General features: G+C 34.7%; 1 protein-coding gene across 1 annotated transcript; it reads right to left on the bottom strand.

Annotated features, from left to right (window-relative positions):
• Window positions 1–227: 227 nt before the first annotated feature.
• LOC107831707 (pectinesterase inhibitor 4-like) lies at window positions 228–1,227 on the bottom strand. Its single transcript, XM_016659495.2, has one exon. The coding sequence runs from the start codon at window positions 1,073–1,075 to the stop codon at window positions 476–478; it is 600 nt and encodes a 199-aa protein (XP_016514981.1). The 5' UTR covers window positions 1,076–1,227; the 3' UTR covers window positions 228–475.
• Between the last annotated feature and the right edge of the window lie 13,759 nt (window positions 1,228–14,986).

The following is a 14,986-nucleotide window of genomic DNA, read 5'->3' as shown; positions in this document are numbered from 1 at the left end:
TCAAGAAACAGGAAGGAACGGTTACTCGGACCTCTTGGTAATTTGAAGAGACATTGGAGGAATGAACCTAGATAGCAAAAAGTACAGGTACGTATTATCCGTAATTAATGAGCATCAATGATAGAAAACGTTATAAAATCTTCACGAAATAGTTACGATTGTCAATTATAACGTTACATTAGTGCCATTAATTGCTCATAATGGCTCTGTTATGGGAGGAAATTAAAGAAACGTATTACTTAGAAATAGCTATAAAAGGAGAGAAATAACATTTGTAAAGGGACACAGAATATTATTGGAATGCACTGATTTACTTTGCTTTGCTTACTTTGTTACCTTTCAATTCAATTCTTCCATTTAATTACTTAGTCATTTCCTTATTTGTTTATCAGTTACTCGAGTTCTTCTAAAATTAAGCTTTGACCGAAATTCTTATTTTCTGGTTAAACAGTATCCAAACCACAAAGGGACAGTACTATACATAAAGATGATTAATGAGTGACAACGCATTGCTGGACAGTTTAATAATAACTGTCATGCTTCTATTTATGATGTCCTTCACATCTGGATTTACCTTCCGTCCGGAGAAACCATCAGTGCATGAATCTGCGTCTGTTATTACAGCACTTGCATATGTCTTGGCGTTAGCCAACTGAAATTCCTTATCTTTATCACCCAAATGTCCCATTGCTTCAACAGCCAGCTTGAGTTCGTACACAGCATCCTTGACATCTTCCATGCAGTCTTTAATAGCGGCGGCTTCATATCGGGTTATTCCCTTCTGTTCTTTCTGTCTCGAGACAATAACAGAGGCGTCGCGTGCGCCTTTTATGGCTACATTAAGGGCTTTTATGCACAGCAGTGTGGAGTTGCTTTTCACTGAAGAGGCATAGGGTGTTAGTGTTTTCTGGCAAAGTGAAGGATATGTGGTGATGTTGCATTTGGTCTTGACGAAGTTTGTGTAGGCTGTGTTAGAGTCTTTGGCTGCTGTAACTGCTGGCTGTGTTAGAGAGATGAATAGGACAATTGTCAATAGGGGCAACATCAAGCTTTTGCAAGTAGAGTACGCCTCCATTTCTCCTGCTATAGTTTTGACTAACTACTGTATATATCTAGGAGGTTGGGAAATGATGTTTAGTTGAATATGTTGGGAACAGAGAGAAGATCATGTGAATGTATTTATAGAGATCTAATTGGCTGCCTGCAGGTAGGATTTCTCTTAGTTGTTCAAATCTGATCATATTATGAAATACTAACAATAAAATGACTGTAATTAAGCTGCACAGAAATGAGTTGTGAATGTGCGGATCAACTTATCTCTCGCCGTCACGAACGGCACCAGCCACATGGAAACTCAAAGATTGAAAGTTTGTAAGCAAAGTCAAATGATTTGCAAGGTCAACTTATCAAGGGGTGAGGAGGCGGATCTATGCCTTTCAATATAAGTATATGTAACACATTTAACACCTAGATCCAACTATGGTAACACCACCGGGTGTTTACAGAAAATCAATCAATTTAATCTTGTTAGCAGCTAAAAATTAAAGTGAGATATGCACTATGGTTAAGTGATAAATAAGCGTGTGAAAGGCATCTGTGTTGCATTAATTGGTTTGGTGTAACACCCCGTGTGAGAAATTATATAGCTAGGTCCAAATAAATCATTTCAGTTTAGGGTCTGAAATAGTGGTGGCAAAATGGTTAAAAGAAAAACGTTATCCACCCATATTACCTATTAAAAAATGGGTTGGATAATGAACTTTTTAAAAACAGTCAAATATGGATAAGAACCATATTATCCACTTAGAAAATGAATAACTAATGAGTTTAACTTTTACATTTGTAAAGTCTCAAATTGGGTGTCCTCGAGTTTGAGAAACTAGAAATTCTCCCAACAGTGATCATATTCATGGATAATATGGATATCCATATTATCTGCGGTTGACTCATTTTTTATCCGTATTAAATTTGGATCGGGTCGGATAATTTAGAGAAATTTTCATAAAACACTATCTTTTAGTGGTAATTAGCTATCTATAGATACCATTTGCTATATTACAGATTGTAGATACGTTTTCTGTTGTTATAAGATGTATTAGATGTATTTAAGCTATTGTATTCATGAATACAATAGCAAAAATAGGCGTGAATCAGGGAAGTCCAGCTAATCAGTTGTTTTATTCGAGTGTATTCGACTGTATTCATGGCGTGAAATAGGGGATTACACTATTTTTAAAACGGAAAGTGAATCAATTAACATAATAGACTCCTAATATAACTCAACAAACTCAATTATAACACACAAATTTTGTATTTTCAGTTATAAAAAAGATTCTCAACCGAAAAATACCCCAAAAACATAGCAATCTTCAAAGAAATTATATAATACATCTGAATACATAAATTCTATTAATTAAAAAAAAACTTATGAATACATTCATGGCATATAGCGAGACAGTGAATACAATGAAATACATGGAATACAACGAGATACATTGAAATACAATGAAAAAAAGACAATGAATACAATGAAATACATGGAAATACAACGACATACATTGAAATATATTAACAGAAAATTCAAGTTGTTCAGCCCCAAACTCCGTCGTCTTTGTTCAAGAACAAACCCTACTTTCCGGTGAATCCGCCGTCGAGCAATGGTGGCAGAATAAAGACTCTGTTAAAGCTTGAATCTTGTATTGAAGATGACGGAAGTTGAGAACCTCGAGTTTATCCAATATTAGGACTCTTCTTTCTCCAGAAGATGAACCTCGAGAAGATGACGCCGTCGAGCAATAGTGGCAGAATAAGGACTCTTCTTTCTCCAATATTAACATGCTTATAGCTTTACTAATTTAAGACTTGCAGCAGTTAATTAAAATGACGACTAATTCTGAAGAAACCAAATTGAGCATGAAGCTTTTGATTGACACCAAGGCTCCTAGTGCTATATGTCCAAATTGTCGAAACCATATGGCAACATATTTGACGTGGTAACTTATATGCATGCTCCGATGGAATTGGAGAAATTGGGATTGGAGAGAACGTAGGTGATGTGGGTGAGAGGAATTTTGTGATTGAGCATCATGTTTTCAGGAAATGGGGAAGAGAATGGCATGTATCAAAGTAGAGAGAGAAAGAAAATAGTGTAACTGAATAGCATATTTAGTGGCTTAGAATTAGGAGGTAACCAAAATTAGATATTTTGCTATAAACATTAAAAGGTATCTATAGAATATAATTTTTTTAAATGGTATTTATTTAAAATAAATAAGGTGTTAACCTTTGCTATAGGAGGTAAAAATTCCAATAATCGTTTTTGCATTACCCGTTTTCAACTCGCTCATATCCGACCCGACCCAGCTGTTTACCACCCCTAGTCTGAAACGTGATCAAAAGAATCCAGTATTTAAGATTATCTTAGGTACGAGATGAGTGGATCGAAGGACTGCGGGAACGTGGCCAGAAAATGAAGGAAAAATGACAGCACAAAATATTGCGGAAGAGAAGGCGATGTCTATGAATAGAAGTTAGCGGAGAAAAAAGAGAGGGAAAACCTTGCATGGCCTCGTTGCTTTCTTTATTATTAACCTCATATATTGATTATGCCTTAGGCAAGACGTCTTGTAACTAGAAAGATTACGTTTTATGAACTTAAATGTGTGGATTTTTGAGTGTCATAGTGATTTAAATATTTTATTTCATTCAATTTCTGGAGGGGATTAACGATACTTGATCTGTTGATCAATAGCAAAAAAATAGAAAAAGAAATGTGTCCCTCCCTAATTGAGTGGCAATCAAGTTGGAGTGTATGGCAAGTATGCACTAGGCATACGAGGTTGATACTCCAATGGTTGCTTTGGGCCGTTTTAGACATGCCTTACATTAGGACGAATCTTGAAATAAGTTCCAACTTAATTTACTTTGAACCCAAGGGCGGATTCACCTTGAGTTAAGCAGCGGTGTCATCTCGGACACCTCTTCCTTAGAAAATTTATTAAATATACATGTGTAAATAATATATGTGAAAATAAAATATGAATTAAGTAAAATAAAATGACTTCGTTTGTAGAGGCAGATGTAATCTTAGGACACCAGATTTATCAGAAGTCAATACTTTAGATGCAGAGAATTTATGTTTAAAAATCCCTAAGATTGCAATAAGTGATAGATCTAAACCCATAATATTAAAAATTATAATAGATTCAATGCGAAGAATTTTAAAGTTAAACCCATAAAGATTAATTTCTAAATTCTTGTACATTCATTTGTCACAAAATGTTGCATGTGTCGCCGGTGAACTCCTCTCTCCTCTCAAGGAGGTTTTTTTTTTGGTTTAAAAGATAAACATATATTACTTTTAAGTGGTGCGTACGAGAGTAGATGCATATGGTGCATCCTATTATAAAATAACGTACTACTGCTAGGTAATATACTATTACACTGACCCATACTATTACTATTATCTACTACATTTATATTGCATCTACTGGGAAAGACATCACAATGGACTGAAGCAGTGTCGATATCATTCAGAACATTCCCTTGCCTTGTAGTTTGTGCTAACATTCCATTCTTGTCTTCTTCAAAAGCTTTCCGAACAAAAACTGGGATCACTTCAAAAATATGTGGTACTGAGTTGTGTCCAAAATTGCTGCATGCCTTAGCTAGCTAGGTGATGCGCAACCCTATTCTGTTCTCTATATGCATGTTGAACTGCTGCTTACCTAGCCGGTCCAGGAGGTACCTGCAGTCAATTAACATATTAGCAAATGAGATATTATTAAGTTGAAGCATTGTGACAATTTCTTTCGCATCCACCTCCACCTCCAGTGGTACTAAATTGAACTCATATGCCAGCCTAAGACCATATATCAATGCATGCAATTCTGCTGAAATATTTGAACCTCAGTAAGTAAAGCGTGTAGTTTCTAAAATTTCTTGGCCTTTATTTGCAGCTAAGAGTTAAGATGTCAACAAAGTTTGAATTGCGCGACCTCTTATCAATTAAAGCAACGAAACCAATGGACTCAGTTCCCTTTCAATATACAATACTTTCTCCGGTCCAAAAAAAGTAATTTTTTAGTTGTTTTCACATATATTAAGAAATTCACTATTAATTAGCAATGAAATTGACTATATTAACCTTTACTATCTCTTTACATAAATACTCCAACACTATTTACTCCAAGAGCAATGTAGGAAAAAAATAATTAATTCATTCTTGAAATCTGAAAAAATTACTTATTTTGGACCACAAAAAAAATGCCAAAAAATCACTTATTTTGGACCGGAGGGAGTACTAAACAAATATCGACTAAAATTTTGGAACGGGGTTATTCTTTTTTTGGGGGGGGGTTAAAGGACGGGATAATTCTACCATACTGAAAACTCTAATTTTGAAAAAATAAGCCATTCACTTTTTAAATTTGGAACTTTTCAGGACTAAGCGTGTTGATTGCTGCTGTTTCAAAAAAAAAAATTCCTTACCGGGTGTCCATTACCCGATTTGGGCACAACTAATATAGATTATGTAAATGATATAAGGGCAAACTAGTAATTTTCTATTAAGCTAGTTAAAAGTGGTTACAAGTGATCAATTAGTTGTTAGTTTAGAGGTTAGTATTAGCTAAGTATAAAGGGGGCTATTGTGTATCATGTATTTTAGATTTTACACTTTAATGAAATCATTTCATTCTCTCTCTGTCATCTCTGCATTCTCTATCTTATTCTTCCTCAATTCACAACATGGTATCAGAGCTTTGCTCGAGAAATCGAAGCTCTTGGTCTAAATTTTCTTCCGCAATCATTCTTCTCTGAAATTCTCTTGGTTGAAAGTTTGTTCTTCTGTTCTTCTTCATCCCGCACATCTGGATGTTCAATTATTGAGAAAGAAACAAGAAAACGAAAATGGGGTCAATTGAAGAAACTTCAAATCTCAATTCTGGAAATAAGACGAATCAAGTGACATGAATCAATTATAATCATCCGTTGTTCCTCTCACCTGCTGATGTTAGAGAAATTCAAATCATTTCGTTTCAGCTAACAGGTATTGAAAATTACTCTACATGGAATAGGTCTATGTGTTTACCTTTATTGGGCAGGAACAAGTTAGGTATGATCGATGGTACGTGCAGTAAAGATAGATTCCCAAATTCTATAGGAAATCACTAGGAAAGAGTAAATGCCATTGTTCTATCTTGGCTGATAAACTCAGTGGCCAAAGGCCTTCTTGGAGGAATTATGTACACCTCTAGTATACAAACAATTTGAGAAGACTTAGTTGAGAGATTTAATAAAGTTGACGACTCAAGAACCTTTAATTTGCATAAAGATATAACCGCATTAAGTCAAGGCTCAGCATATGTCTCAGTTTACTTTTCAAAGCTTAAGGATCTCTGGGAGGAATTTGAAGCTTTAGTACCTACACCTGGATGTGATTGTCCCAAGCCAAGAGATTTTCGTAACTATCTGCGGAAGTTGAGGATCTACCAATTTCTAATAGGGTTAAACGACTTTTATTCACAAGCAAGAAGTTAAATCTTGATTAAGACACCTCTACCTACTGCGAATCAGGCCTATGCCTTGATAGTGAGTGATGAAAGTCAAAAATCTATAGCAGTCAATGAAGGAATTCTTGGAGCTAATCCAGTAGGAAGTTTGAAGTTGCTATATATACCAAAAACGGTGGAGGTGGACAAAATCAAAGGTTCAAGAAGAACTTTAATGTTCAATGTGAATACTGCAAATTGAAAGGCCATGCAAAAGAAAATTGTTATAAACTTGTGGGGTATCCTCAAGATTTCAGACAAAAGAAAAAAAAAGGTATAATGCTGCTCACAATGCTAATGTTCTAACTGAAAACAATAACAATCAGATCAAAATCCTACAGCACCTACATTTACATATGGTCAGAATACTAATGCTATGAACCATTCTACTTGTGGAAATCAAGTATCCTACAATCAAGGGCTGGAAGTTGTTGCAAGTCAACTAGAAAATTATGCCTTCACAAAGTACCAATATGATCATATTGTTCAATTGTTGAACAAAGGAGGAACCACAACAGTCACCAACAATGCAGATTCAATTGCAAATGTAACAAGTATTGATACAATATTATTGATTCCAAATGGTTCACAGGAATGGATTATAGAGTCCGGTGCAACTAACCATATGGTGTCTGATACTAACCTTCTAAATAAGTCTACAACAGTACAAACAGTCAATCCTAAGAAGTTCTATTACCTAATGATGATGTGTCTCTAGTCGCACACACATGGGCAAGCTCAATTTCTGATAAAAGCACTATAACTAATATATTTCATGTGCCTTAGTTTAAGTATAATCTTCTTTCAGTTTTTAAAATGACTAAAGAGCTTCAATGTGCAACAACCTTCTTCCCTGACTTTTGTATTTTCCAGGATCTCTTCACTAGGAAGGTGAGGAAGATTGGTAAAGAAGAAAGAGGATTGTACATACTATTAGCTCAACTGGCAAGGAATAATTAGAACTTTGTGTATGCTGCAAAGTAATTGACTACAAGTGAAGTAAATCGGATCAATGTGGATCTGTGGCATCAGATATTTGGACATGTGTATGTTTTATTGCTTTAGAAAATATTGCCTATTAGTTTGCAGAATATCAGAGACAAAGTAGATATATGCACAATTTGTCCTTGTGCTAAACAAACTAGATTGCAGTTTCCTTCTAGTAATATATGATGTTTTGATATAATTATTGTAGACCTATGGGTTCCTTATAGAATAACTACTTTTGATGGCAACAAGTACTTTCTAACAATTGTAGATGATTACAGTAAAATGACGTGGGTGTTCCTACTCAAACAGAAATCAGATGTACATTAGTGTTTACAACATTTGGTCAGCTTTATCAAGACTCAATTTAATAAGCTCATCAAGATTATCAGAGCAAACAATGGGATAGAGTTTTTAAATTCTCTTTGTGAACAATTATTCAAGAACCTTGGGATGATACATCAAAGAACCAGTGCTTACACCCTTCAACAGAATGGGGCAGCTAAAAGAAAGTACATATATATTTTAGAAGTAACAAGAGCTATAAGACTGCAAGGACATATCCCTGTCAGATTATGGGGTCATTGCATTCTTGCTGCAGTTTACCTAATTAACAAGTTACCTAGCTCAGTAATTGAAAATGTATCTCCTTATGAAAGACTACATAATACAAAACCATCTCTAAGTCACATAAGGGTGCTAGGTTGCCTGTGTTTTTTAAAAGTAGTTCAGGAATGTGACAAGCTAATATCTAGATCAAAAGTGTTTGTGCATATGGGATATAGTAATCCATCTACATCAGCTGATACTACAAAAGAAGCCTATAATCCTCAACCAGTTCATGATTTCCAAAATCACAGTATGATTGAGGGGGAGACACAAGTATAACAAACAATCAAAGTATATCTACTAGAGCTCATACCAGAAACCAAATAAATTCTGAACAACCTACAGTCATGAAGTCCAACAGAGACAGACAATCACCAGTATGGTTAAAGGATTTTGTGTCTTTGAATATTCATCAAGAGGTTTATGCTCTAAATAAATACATAAGATGTGATCATTTATCTCCTAAATATCAAGCTTTTACTGCTGCCTTCTCATCCACTACTGAACCTACTACATATGCTGAAGCAAGTAAAGATCCAAGATAGATACAAGCCATGGACGAAGAAATAAAAAGCATTAGAAGGTAATAGCACCTGGACATTGATCACATTACCCGAGGAAAAGAAACTTATAGGATACCAGTGGATATATAAAATTAAGTACAAGGCATCAAGAGAGATAGAGCGGTTTAAAGCTAGACTTGTAGCCAAAGGATATATCCAACAAGAGGGTATTGATTATCAAGAAATCTTTTCACCAGTGGTGAAAATAATAACTGTTAGAACCATATTGGCACTGGCAGCAGCTAAGCAATGGCATATACACCAAATGGATGTATAAAATATATTTTTACAAGGTGATCTACTTGATGAGATCTACATGGATTTACCTTAAGGATTCAGAAAGCATGGGGAGAAGAAAGTATGCAAACTTACTAAATTCTGGTATGGACTGAAACAAGCTCCGAGACAGCAGAATTTAAAACTATCTGAAGCTCTTCCAAAATTACAGTTCAAGCAAAGCCAATTTGATCATTCTTTATATATAAGAAAGATAGATGAATGTATGGTTTTGGTGCTGATCTAGGTTGATGACATGTTAGTTACTGGAGACAATTTAAAGCTGATTCAAGACACTAAGACTTCCCTACAAGATATCTTCAAGATGAAGGATTTGGGAGAGTTAAGGTATTTTTTGTGGCTGGAGTTTGCTAGATCCAGCAAAAGAATTGTTATGCATCAGAGAAAATATGCTTTAGAACTTATTGTAAGCACGTGATTTTTGCCCTATGAAAGAATTACTCCCAAAAAATTCAAAATAAAACGATTTTTCCTTGGTGTGCAATTTTTGAATTTTTGTGGTATTTTTGTATAATTATTTGTATTTTTGTCTGCGCATGTTTATTTGTTAAATTAATAAAAAATACAAAAATATATCGCATTTGCATGTAGGATTTAATCCTACAATTGTTGGTAATTAAGTTTGTTTTACAAAAAATGAAAATCACAAAAATAGGCATCTTTTGTATTTTTTAGCATTTAATGTCCAATTGTACAATTTCATGCTTAATTATTACTTAATTGTGTGTTAATTGATATTGGGAGTTAATTTGCGCTTTTATAACTTAATTTAGTTCTATATAATAATTTAAGGATTTTTAGAATTTAGTTTTAGAAAAATAAAAGAAGAAAAGAGAGCAAAAAATATAAAGAAAATCGGAATTGGGCTCTTCTTCAATTTTAAACCCAGGCCCAAAATACCTCTACCCAACCTTCCCCTACGACCCGGTCCATTCCAACCCGGGTCGACCCAGTCCATAACCCCAAAGACCCAACACCCCTATCTTCCCATTTTTTTCATTTTTCACTCCAAAAACCCTAACACCTAAAGCTACCCCCCCCCCCTCTTTCTTCCTCTCCATTTTCTCCAAGCTCATCCATGGCTGCCCCCTCAAGCTCGTCCATGGCTTTTCCTTGTCGACACACACACACTCACACATGCAGAGCTGCTCGTCGAGCACCCTGGCTGCTCCTTCTTCTTCGTCCAACAACCTCCGCCCCTATCCGCCATTGACGAGCTTGTCAAGCTCCCATGGCTGCCTCGTCTTCATCTTCTTCTTCACTTCTACACCAAACCACCACCATATACGCCAAGCAACGCAGCCACACACAGTCGCCATGGCTGCTGCGTCTGCTGATGCCCGTCGCTGCTGCTGCTCCGCCACTGCTGCGTCTGCTGCTGCCCGTCGATGATGCTGCTACGCCACTACTGCGTTTGCTGCTCCTTCTGCTACTTCGTCGTCATCTCCTTCAGTCGAACGACCCATCGTCGACACTGCCCAGTCGACCTCCAGCTGCCTCGTCGAGCTCCATGTTCAGCAGTAGCAGCTGCAACTGCTTCGCCTCATCCTCACCGCCACTGCTTCATCTTCAAACGACACCAAACGACCATCTTCTTCGATCGTCCGTTCGTGGTCATCTTCGGCATCAAGTTATTTTGGTGCGATAATTATTTCCGGGCAAATTTGTTTTCGTTCGAGTTCATCGTCCTTCCGATCCGGTTAGTTGGTTTAAGTTTCGTTTTGTCCGTATTTTGTTTTGATATTTCTCGAATCTAAAATCTGTAAATGTTTGATTCTTGTTTTGTTCGTTGTTCATCGTTTTGTTAAATTTTCAGTTTGTTCATATGAAAATTGTTAGTTTAATTTTAATGTTGTTAGATTCAAATTGAAATTTAATTAATGTTGTTAGTTTAATTTTAATGTTGTTTCTTCTTCGGTTTGTTTTATTTGTTTAAAAGAATTTAGTTGTAATATGGAAATATGTTGGTTTAATCATTTGGATCCGTCATGTTTTGTTGTTTAATTCATGTTCATTTTGTTTGAAGTTCATTTTTAATTCAATGATTTAATGTGAGTTTATGTTTTGGTTTTTAATTTTTTTATTTAGTTTGAATCATGTATCTTTGTTGTATTTTGTTGGATTTAATTTAAAAAGATCAATTGATTATTTGAAGTTTAGTGATTTGAATATGTTTATTTGTTTTGTTTAAGCTTAATTCGAGTTTAATTCGAATTTGAATAAAACTTGTTTGTTATTGTTGTTGAATCTTTTCATTTATGTCCATACTTTGTTTGATTGTTCTTGAATCCGAAATTAGTATAATTTTGATCTTCTTGTTTGTTGATTATCTTTTTTGATTATTTCTTCAGTTTGTTTCATGATCTTGTTTAGTTTTAATATAGAAATTGTTGGTTGTAATGTTGTTAAATTTAATTTTAAGTTCAAATGATTATTGAATTTAGAAATCTGAATATACTTGTTTGTTGTTGTTGTTGACTGAATCTAAAAGTAGGTTTGTTTGTTGTTAAAAAATATTGTTCAATCAAAATAATTTTAGTTGTTTCTTTGTTGTTCATCATTTAGTTTGAATTTGTTGTTGAAAATTATTTAGAAATTGGTCATATTTGCTGTATTTTGGTTAAAATTGATTAGGTGAATTGGTTATAGCTGATGGGGGTAGTTTGGTAATTTGCAGTACGTTCAGGGGTAAATTGGTAATTTTAGTAAGGTCGGAGGGGTATTTTTGGAATGAAACATTTGAACAATTATTTAATATAATGGGGGACAAGACATAAATTAGTGGGGGAATAATGTAATTTTTTATGTTAAGCATGGGGGACAAGATGTAATGGGGTGGGGTTGATATATTTGTTTAATGTAGTGGGGGACAAAACATTAGGTAGTGGGATTAAAAGGGGATGAGTGGGAAGATAGTGGGTTTTATGTTTAAAATGCTGAAATATGGTAATAAATAGGGGACTTGATCAGATTTTTGAGGGACAGAGAAAAAACAGACAGAAAAGAGAAAGAGAAGAAGAGAGAGAAAGAAGAGAAGATAGAGAGAGAGAAAAAAAAAGGAGCTGAATATTTAAGAGAAAAAAATTCCGAAAATATTAAGACTTCTAAGAAATACAAATAAAAGCATTCTGGAAATTAAAAGAGAGAGTAATATACACCTGATATACAATTTAAATATTCTGATATACGGATTCAGAAATTAAGGGTTGAACATTAATTAGTCTTTCAAATCTGAAAAGATTCCTTTGGCTTCTGTCCCTTGATTGTTGTCAGTGTTTTTGGATTTTTATCTTGATTTTAAAATCTGTCACTGGTTTCTCGTTGCTGGTTGTTACTGGTTGCTGGGGTTGCTGTTGTTGTATGCTACTGAATTTCCGCTGTTCTCCCTTTTCTTTTGCTTCCAATATCAGGTACATGACTGAAATACTAGCTATCGCAAGCTAATAATGTGGAAGCATGAATACATATGAAGAATGAAATTTTGAAGTTTTAATTTCGCTTTTTCTTTGGTTCTTTTATTGATTGTATTTAGGCTATTTCATGTATTACTAAATAATAATTGGAATAAGAGAAAATAACATAAGTTAGTCTTTAATGAATCGATTTGGCAAAACGGGTTAATTCACTAGTTATGAAGGTTTCAAGATTATCAACAGTAGGTTAATCATGAACAAGTAGCTAAATTTAGCTAAGGCATGAATTTAAATTAAATTTCGTAAATTAAGCATTAAGGCGTGATTTGAGTTCAAGCAAGATTAGAAGAACGTTTAAGTCTAACAAACTTTCTAATAAGTTTTAGTAATTATGGTTAAATCTAGTTTCAAATGGTTGTGAATAATTAATCTCAATAATTTTTTTTTTATATAACAATGCGAGTTTTAATCTAGCTATATTTGATTCTTTTGAATATTAGTTGTCGAATTTTTATTTTTATTTATAATTTTGAATTTTTAGTAAAATTCCTTTTCATCAATATTTGTATTAATCTAGCAATTAGTATGCCATGCTTTCTTAAATAAAATAAAAAAAGCTCGTAATTAATTAGGATTTTCTTTCTTTATTTTAGAGACTAATTTTAATAGAAAAATGTAGTCGCTTTAAGATTTGTCCATTTAAAATAAATGAGATGAGCCTCGCCTAATAAAATGTATAGATTGCTGGGCCCTCACAAATGTATGTATTAATTATTTAGAACATCGGAGTTGGCCGTCTAGTGAAATTTTACGGCCTTTCCCAAATCAACAATACGCTAGTCGCTCTAGGCGCATCTTTAACAAATTATTTTATTAAATATGGGTGTGCATTTATGTAACCCAAATCCAAATCTCAACGGAGTCAAAAGGTGTCGATAACCACGGGTGCATTGATTGTGACGTGGTTTGAAATACGTTTTCACAATGTTGCAATTCTCCATAAAATAATAACAATAAATAAAAATAATAAAAGCGGCTAAGGGATAAAATTTGCACATGAGTTTATAATATGTATTATATCAGATAATCAATCCGAATATAACAGTTGAGCGACCGTGCTAGAACCACGGAACTCGGGAATGCCTAACACCTTCTCCCGGGTTAACAGAATTCCTTATCCGGATTTCTGGTTCGCAGACTGTAATACAGAGTCATTCTTTTCCTTGATTCGGGATTAAAATTGGTGACTTGGGACACCCTAAATCTCCCAAGTGGCGACTCTGAAATAAACAAACAAATCCCGTTTCGATTGTCTTTTAATTGGAAAAAAACTCCTTCACCCCTCGCGGGGGCGGAAAAAGGAGGTGTGACAGCTCTGGCGACTCTGTTGGGGAACGAACCCAGAACGTTTTGTTCAGGGTTCAGAATTCGAGCTTGGAATAATTGTTGTATTTGGCTTTGTTTAATTTTGTTACATGATATGTGCCTAAGGTGCTAATTGATTGCCTTTTACCGCTTTGATATTATGTGAACTGTATATAAACTGTGCCGAAACCCATCTCCTCTCTGAGTCTTCTGAATCATGAAGAAGGTTGTACTTCGTTCGACTTCTTTTCTGTATAGTGTCAAATCCCAATTTAGAACGAGGTTTGGATAAGTTGCAAAGCCGGCGAAGCTTCTGTATTCCTGGATTGCTGCCTCCCCCTCGGCTCGAGCTGTCCGCTCGGGTAAGCAGGTCTAGAACAAACACCCAGGTTTTGAACCTAGAATAACTCAACTTCATGCTGGATCCCTAGTAGGAACGCTTATCTGCATCACGTGCATGTTGACTTAGGGGACTCAACATAGGGGTTGGGTCCGTCTAGGGCTACCAACCTGAAATGAAAAGACCATCCTGATGCATCCAATTTATTTTCTGTGTATTTATTTGCTCGGGCTTGCATGTTGACTGGCTTCTGAATCTCGGGAATGTTAGAAATTTAAACAAAAAAAAATAGCAGTTGAAGAGTTAATTGATTGTTTTGGAAAAAAATCAATACCCAAATACTGTCGGAACTCTGCCGAAATTTTGAGAAAAATATTTTATTTTTAAATAGTTGTTTTATTCAAAAAAAAAAATTAGTTTGTTCTGTTATGGGAAAAGAAAAAGAGTCTTGATTTTTGTTTCAAAATAGTTTATTTGCCAACGGAAGCGAAAATATGTTGTTGTTTTTTAAAATAGTTTTTTTATTTTATTCATTTATTTTGCTTGAAATGCTAAAAATTAAAAAAAAAAGAGTCGTGTTTTAAAATAGTTTGTTTAATTTCCCGAACTACGCGGGTTTGATTCTCACCGGATGTGAGATACGTAGGCAACCCTCATCGGGTCCAACCTCCCCTTTTGCTAAAATAACCAAAAACAAATAAATAAACAAAAAATATGTCAATGTTTTAATTTTGTCATAAATAAGTCGGGTGATGCTGTTTTGTCAAAAATAGTCGAATGTTCCCGAAAGGGACGCCGGAAGACTGACTTTGCATAAACAGTCACTTTTTGGGTCATGTTTAAGATTTGGTCCAGTTGACC

The sequence above is a fragment of the Nicotiana tabacum genome, chromosome 6, assembly GCF_000715075.1.
Source record: "Nicotiana tabacum cultivar K326 chromosome 6, ASM71507v2, whole genome shotgun sequence".
Taxonomy (NCBI): Eukaryota; Viridiplantae; Streptophyta; class Magnoliopsida; order Solanales; family Solanaceae; genus Nicotiana; species Nicotiana tabacum.
This window is presented reverse-complemented; position numbering and strand designations above follow the sequence as displayed.